Here is an 8,276-nt window from a genome sequence, read left to right on the forward strand (position 1 = left end):
AACTACTAAAAAAGGAGAACTTCAACTAATCCTTGTGGAACACCTTTGGCCAGATTAAAGCACTATTATATTCTAACAGTTTAAAGCTGTTATTGTTGTAAGCCTCTAACTGTTTTAAATTTCTTTAGTAGATAGATGTTGTCTCTGCAGTGTCTCAGTTAATATTTTAATTAGTACTATATATCTTACCATAATAATATAGCATCAAACACTGAGAAAACATTATTTTCCTTTTTGTAATCCTTTTTTTTTCTTCTTTAATCTGTTTCATAGTTGGGTGTTTTTGACATATTTCCATCAAGTAGATCTATCAAGGAGGGATTCAAATGGCGTGAAACGGTAGCATTCCCCATCTGTTTACCTTTGGCGATTACATCTCAGAACCCTACTTTTTAAAGACTTGACACGAAATGCAAACATGATTTCCCCCTCAGGGCCTTGCTGATGTGTCGGCGTAAACAGTATCAGTTTCTTCTGGAGGAAAATGCTATTACTGTTCTAAATTTAGCCTACTGAAGATATCAAAGTAATATAAATGGAGTTGCATAAAACATGAAAAAGCAGAAAGTGAAGAAAAATGTCAACCAGAGTTAAAAATTTGCCAACCTGGTTGAAAATTGAAATTCCTTCCAAAGAATTGAGTAGAAATTCAGCTTAAATTGGGCTCAGCCATGTGTTGTTTAAAACTAATTCTCCCAAAATCCTTTTTTTTTTTTTTTTTCTCCCACATATCCAACCCGCAACTGGCTTTTTGTGTTGGACTTCTTTTTTTTTTGAGTGATACAAAAAAATGGTGGGAAATCTTCTCTCCCTAATGCCCCTTTGTGTGGCCAGTCTTTGCTGTCTTCCCTTCTCCAAAGATAAGCCGTCACCTGCAGAGCCCTCCATGTTCTGCTCTTCATTGCTGATGACTATCTCAGCAGAGCCAGACAGCTGAAAGGTCCCCACCATCGAGGCAGATAAACTAAACCCAGACACCATCTGATAAAACACCTCAAGGTGTTTGCCATTGTTGAGCTAATCTCAAGACATTCTGGTTGACTGGGCTGTTCTTGTGTCTGAAGCATGTGGGTCAGCTCCTATCTGCTGTGGGAGACAATAATAAAGAGACTCAGGTTTCAGTAAGTAAAGAAGAGCAGGGCATTGTGGACTCAAACAGCCATACAAATTATGTGCTCAGTAAGGTAGACATGCAGTACATTTATCTCATTTTATTACAATAGTAGCCATTCAAAATTTCACCACTTTCCTTGATGGGCCCTTGGCTGGTCCTTGGCAGGTCCTTGACCGGTCCTTGGCTGGTCCCCTGCAATTCCTTTTCAAACATCAAAAATATTCTTTATGTCATGATTTTTGGACATCAAGATCTAAAGAGGAGCGTCATCTCCTGGTCAGACCCCGTAATTCAATGAAAGGGTGGAGTCAGAGTAAAAAAATATGCATGGCCATGAGAATGCCAATGGCTGGAAGTTGGAGGGGATTCTGCTGCCATTCGGCTGGCTTTTGACTGGGAAGAGCTATTTTGAATGGCTGCTACTGTAGTTGCTTAGTGCTTAAGTTGGAGATTTAGGTTGGAAAAGGTTTAGTTATAAGGATTTATGGACTTTTAACCAAAGTTAAATTTAAGTAACACCAAATATTTAAGCTTGAAATTTAAATGACACACCTGGTAATCCATTCGTCCATCTCTTATGTAACTTGAGCTTGCCCGCAGTATTTAATTGCTGATAGACAGGTACCTCCTTGAACAGATTATCTGTTCATCACAGGGCAACACAAAGCAAACACATGCAAAAAAGCCTAAACTCATAACTAAGAGAAAAAGGTTGGTAAAGTTGGTAAAGATTCTGAGTCATCCAGGTCATAGTCGTGCCAAAAAAGTAAAAAAAAAAAAAATATTCCACTGGACTTTATTTCCAAGTTTGAAGACGTTTCGCTTCCCATCCAGGAAGATTGTTCAATTAAAAATGTCAGGAATTGTTTTGAGTTTGAGGCTTTATAGAGTAGACCAACAATGCCTTATTTTGGCTTAGAAAACATGCAAATTGAACCGGACGAATGGGTCCGCCCCTTCGGAATGGAGGTCGTTTGGCTTATTTATTAGCCTGCAATTTTAGAAAAAACATTTTACCTTAAGGTTAAGCTTTTTAGACTCTTAGAGGAAACCAGAGTACCCAGAGAGAAACCACTAGTGCACAGAGAATACATGCAAACATCATGTAGAAAGACCACAGGTTGGGATTCATACCAGGGACCTTCTCTTTGCAAGGCAGCAGAGCTACCAGCAGGAACCATGTGCAATTAAAATGATTTTCTATCATAGAAAATGCGATACTGTCAAATATGGAAAGAAATCTTCTCCGTTGCTGGGCACAACTACTTTTTTTGGTGAATAAAAAAAAACATGAAGTAAATATATTTACACATATCTTGTGATTTGAAAGTTTCTGGATTTATTTGTTGTTGCTCAGAGTTTTTTGTTTTTGAAATACTGGACATGGTCACATTTGTAACTTACCACCATATAGGAATGGTCTCAGTATATAATCTACAAAGAAACCATTAGACATTATGTCTGTTTAAGAGCGGTTCTAAAAATTAGAATTAGAATTAAATTTCTTTTTCTCATTGCCTGACAAAAAAGGAACCTAATTTATTGTTGTTTTAGATCTATTATGATTGTCAAAATGATTCCTATAAAAACTTTTGGGTTTCTCTTTAAAAGCTTTGTGCATCAGTTAGCAGGAATTTAAGCCCAATACTTCTCACACAAGTGGTGCAACTGGATCACATTTGGAGACTTCTGCTTCTATCAAACACATCCTTTCAGCTCTGCCCAAAGAATTTTAATGGCTCTGATATCAGCGGTTTATTATGGCCACTCCAGATCAGTGATGCTGTTGTCCTTAAGCCCATGCATAACTAATTTAGTGATACATTTAAGGGCAATTAATCATTTGGAAGACCTATTGTTTGCGACCTATAAACTCTTCTTGATGATGCCTTGATGGGGCGATGATGACTCAGTCTGTAGAGGTTTCTTCCTGTAACCACTGAGCTACAAGGCCAACATACAACAACCTGGACAATATAATCATGTACTACATTTAGAATCTTTCAAAAAAAGGAAAGAAAAAAAAAAAAACAATCCACTGGAGTTTGTTTCCAAATTTGAAGCCATTTCGCTTCCCATCAAAGAAGCTTTTTCAATTCAAAATGTCAGGAATAGTATTGAGTTCGAGGTTTTATACAGTAGCCCAAATATGGAAATATGCTAATTGAAATGAACGAATGGGTCCACCCCTTTAGAATGGGGGTTGTTTAGCTTCTTTTGTTAGCCTGCAATGCTCCATGCCAGTCTAAGTCTCTGAAAGGGGGGTCGTTAAATGGCCTGACTGAAAAGGCAAGGTCTTCTGATCTCACCTATGCAGGGGTAGGGGTTGCAATGATAGCGGAAAGGGGTGCGCCCTTTGTCCGTTTCAATTTGCATGTTTTCAAACTAAAAACAAGGTTTTGATGGGGTACTGTAAAAAACCTCAACTCAACACTATTTCTGACATTTAAGCTTCCTGGATGGGAAGCAAAATGTCTTCAAAACCTGGAAACAAAGTCTTGTGGATTGTTTTTTAAACTTTTTTTGGAATGACTATGATCTGGATGACTGATTATCTTCACCAGCAAAATTTAGAGCAGTGAATTTAAAGTAGAAAAAAAATCATTTTATTATCTCTCATCATATTCAACATAGTAATAGATAAAAAAACTTTGGTGATCCTAACTGATTTTTCCCCCCAGCTTTTTTATTGTCATTGCACTATCGCAAGTACATATCAACGAAATGAACTCTCTGCATTTAACCCATTCCCTTGGGGAGCAGTGGGCTGCCATTGTGCAGCGCAGGGACCCATAGTGTTAGTGTGTGTGAGCTGGGCTTGACTCAGAACCTCGAGATTCCAAGCACAATGCCCTTTACCATTAGGCCACCACTCCCCCTAACTGATCTAGAACAGGACATTTTTAGTCTGTTATTATGACAGTTACAAAAATAAAGCTTTGTCTTTTACATAACAAATGTATACAGTATATGGTATGATATATATATATATATATATACTTATTTGTTTTAGTTAATCACTATCAATATGTATGAATTAAAATCATTGGCCGTAACAGTCTCCTCTGTCTTTAGACTCACGTTTAAAGATAATAAAACATGCCATGGTTTTGACAGATTTTCATCTCTAGTCTAAAAAAAAAAAAAATCTCTGTTTGCTTTGTTTTCATAAGGCTTTATTTGACACATATTATTCCCCTATACTCAATGAAAAAAAAATGAAAAAAACTTAAAGAGGTCATTATCCTTGCTAGGATGGCTTTAGCAAAAGTCTGTAGTTTTCCCATTCACAGTATGATTACCAGAGGAAATAAAAAGTCTTATTTCCTGTGTTTTATCCCCAGAGTGCAGCAATGACTGTCAGCGCTGCACGGCGGATCTCCAGAACGGCATCGGCAGTGTCTGTTTGTGGTGCAAAGCAAAGAGGACCTGGCTGCTCGGTGATCACTGCGTCCCTAGCTGTCCCCCCGATCATTATCAACGGCATGGAGCCTGCATCAGTAAGCACTTTCACCCTTCTGTCTTAATATTAAATGTACAGAGGTCAAAGGTCAATAGCAGCTGTCTGAATGTGAAACAGAGCTAAAATCAGATCAGAGATTCTATATTTTATTCATCCATCAGCTTAAAGACCTTTCTGACTTTGTGGAAGTTGGTTCTCGATCCTCTTATTCTGTGATAATAAGAAGCAGAAAAAATGGTAACAACACAGGTTGCTGCACAGTACCTCCTTGTAATTTCTGCCTGATGCACATCCAGCAGAGCCTCTTGGTTAAACAAAAGATTGATATTTTATATTTAATAGAATCTTTTCAGCAAAAATCACGCTCTAACAGATTTATAGAGCTGCAAATAATGAGCATTTAAACACGCTCAGAAAAAATAAATTAAATGTCGACAACAAAGAATGCATCCTAGGATGTATTGAAGTGTTTCCGTTTTATTGAAATAAGAAAAACACATTTTTTTTTGTCATAGAATACAAATATCTCAACTTTCCTTTAAGCATCGGCAGCATAATGCAGATTACTCTGAACAAATATCTGCCATCTTTAACAATTTATCTCAGTATTTTCTATAAAAAAGAAAAGAAAAACTGTAAGAAGGAAAAAGAGCTTTATACCTGCCTATGTATGAAAAAGTAATTGACTCTCTGTTTAAACCATGAATTAATGGTTCTTAGTTTTTCATCATGCCTGTTAACTACCAAACATGTAGAATTCAGAACATGTTCAACATCTTTAAGTAGGTAAAATATCTTAAAAGGCCATAATCTCAGTTTTTGACATCATTAGGTGTAGAATTACTTAAAAGTTCATTTTAAGGGCCTGGGGTTTTTAGAACCACAGAGAGAGGCAACATCCTCAAATGGACGGCAGTGGGGAACTACCAAAGAGTGGCTGGCTTACTAGGAAGTATTGTTGACTCATCAGTAACTATGTTTCTATTAACCATTAACATTGTGCAAATTGTGAATACAAAAACAAATCTGCTAAATGGAAACACTACAATGTAAAAAAAAAAAAAAAATGTTTTACAGTAAAAAGTTGCTTTGCACCCATTAGAGGCATTTTTCACAAGAATAAATGTATTTACTTGCAATTTTAATTTGATTTGGCATTTAATTAAAATATAGTAATTATGAAAATGTGCATTTTCAAAATGAGCACTATATCGATATTTATAGTATTGATTACATTTGTAATAGAAACGCAGCTAGTGAGGTCACAAACAAAACAGTAAATATAAACCTCTACTGAGCACTTTGCCTATTTCATATTATGTTTATATCCACATTAGTGGAATATGGTATCCACTCAGAAAGGTTTGATCATGAAAATGAAACCATGCAAAGCTGGAAGAAACATGAGAGGATTTGTAAGACTTATGCTGGAACATGGAGCTGGAGATTAAAGCCTAATATCCCAACTTTGTTCTCATTTCTCCAAAGATTGTTCCAGAAATAATACAGAGATGTTACCTTTGCAAACTATGCAAATAGTGCAGCCATATTGCTTTCCTTTTAAACTTTGTGGTATAAAAGCCTAACTGTGACTTGTACAGTGTGCATTAGAGCTTTAGCATTTCTCTTAGCATTGAACCTTTTGACATTGGAGTGAATATGCTGGGACATCCACTTCTTGGAAGATTACGCTGCCCTAAAAGTTTTGATGCTTCTGAACAAGAACTCTGTGGAATCAAGATGAACTTTAACCATAAGTGGCCTTAAAGATCTTTCAGGATTGATTGACAGCAGCTCCTTTAAGGTCACTGCTGATGTCTTTCCATCTTGGCTTTGTCCTAATACCCACCTGTTCGCTTCATAAAATGCTCTTCTGAGGAAATTGTCCCTCCTAAATTCAATCTTTTTTGTTTTGTTTTTCAGTTTCTCATCCTCTTCATTACTTTCATCCCACATGGTTTCCACTTTGTTCCCATTGCTCTTCCTCTTTATTTGTGCAGTGTTTCTTATTCTTTATCGTCTTTACATTCCATCCTTTCATCTCCATTCTCCTCCTCATTATTATGGTCATCATCCTCATAATAACCATCAGTGTTCTCATCCCTTTATACTGACGACTCATCGTTGCCCTAATTCCTCTTTATCTCCTCATTAGCCTCATCACCATTATCATCCCCCCTTCTTTATCTTATGGTCCTAAACCTCATTAGCTTTTTCATCTTCATCAGCCAGGGTCATTATCATCATTATTTTTTTTTACTATCCTCATCCTGTGATTCAGCAGGTAAGGAGTAGAAGAGAGATGCAGCCATGCAGAGCTGCTGTAGCTTCATGCAGATTTAAATGCAAATGTGAGAAGGAGGAGGCGGCTTTGGGCTGCAAAGCCTCTGGAGGCTCATTTAACAGAACCCGAAGCAGCAATATCTTATTGTATGTAGCGTTTATTCTGATCAGAATTGAAGCTGAAAATACCTACTTTACTATAATTTTTGGTGACAGCCTGAGGACTGGAGAGCTCTTGGAATGATTGCACACTTGATTGTGATTACTGAGTATTTTAAATATGAATTTTTGAGCTCAAGAGTGTGCAGTTACAAATTTATTCTGATAGGAATATGAAAATTCAGCAGCTTGAAGTGGTGTTCTCCATCTTTGTAAAGAATGTTTTAAAACTAGCCTTAAGTTCATTATATTTACCATTTATTAGCCGGGCCGTCCTCTAATCTTTTGAGGTGGTCATGATGATCAGATTTTAAAAAAGTAAATCAGGCTTTTTTTTTTTTTTTTTTACACATTTTCAGAAAAGAAAGTTAAGGTGTTTGGAAAAAAGCAAGAATTCGTTCACAAATATAAACAGCATTTTATTGATATGAAAGAAACAGTTTTCAAACATTCATATTAAATGTTTTACTCTAATGCCTTTCATTTTTGTCCTAATCTTTTTATTTACGTTTTAATCCCTTCTTCCATTTTAATTGAACTTATTCCCTTCTTTTTTTTTCCCAGAATGCCATCCGTCATGTGAGTCCTGCAGCGGAGAGGGCCATATGTCCTGTACTTCCTGCCCTCCTAACAGCGTTCTGCTGCCCTCTGGTCTCTGTGCTGCCAAATGTCCCTTTGGTTACTATGACAATGGCCATCGGATCTGCCAGTGTAAGTAGCAGGGGACCAGAAAAGTCTATGCCGATGGTTAAAATCCAACAGATCTGAAGAAACAATTACAGCACTGTGGAGATAAGGTATTTCTAAAACAACAGAAGTGAGATGCCTGGTTTTAATTTGAAACATTTTCATCTGATCCTGAACATTACTGTTTAACGCTCGACTCTTGGACTATTCCAGTGGTTCCCATGGTTTAAATGAATTAAATAAATAAACCATACTAACAGAAATGTTACTTTCAGGTACACATTGAAATAAACAGTTGAAATTCAAGTAATTACACTTTAAATGTGGTAGTTATTAGTGTTGGACCAATGCCGATTCCGTTATCGGGCAGGACCCCGATCCAGCACAAAAATGGTGGTATCGGTATTGCCGGGTACCAACAAATAGGACACAGATACCATTTTGAGAGCCAAAAGTTTATTTAAATATCGTCACCCATTCCAGGTAGGCAATAAAAAGTTCTACTGGATTGACTTTGTATTAGTCTTTTTCCTGCTTCACAAAGGTAGGCAGCAGCTTGACAAAGCCATG

At 36.9% G+C, this 8,276-nt stretch overlaps 1 protein-coding gene across 1 annotated transcript in view; it reads left to right on the forward strand.

Annotated features, from left to right (window-relative positions):
* fras1 (Fraser extracellular matrix complex subunit 1) overlaps positions 1 to 8,276 on the forward strand; it is a 352,266-nt gene that overhangs the window by 205,974 nt on the left and 138,016 nt on the right. Inside the window, exons 19-20 of the mRNA XM_015373599.1 lie at positions 4,459 to 4,614; positions 7,584 to 7,730. Of these exons, the coding sequence (XP_015229085.1) occupies positions 4,459 to 4,614; positions 7,584 to 7,730 (303 nt within the window). The remainder of the gene's footprint in view (positions 1 to 4,458; positions 4,615 to 7,583; positions 7,731 to 8,276) is intronic.

This window comes from Cyprinodon variegatus, unplaced genomic scaffold, assembly GCF_000732505.1.
Source record: "Cyprinodon variegatus isolate N-32 unplaced genomic scaffold, C_variegatus-1.0 Scaffold89, whole genome shotgun sequence".
NCBI lineage: Eukaryota > Metazoa > Chordata > Actinopteri > Cyprinodontiformes > Cyprinodontidae > Cyprinodon > Cyprinodon variegatus.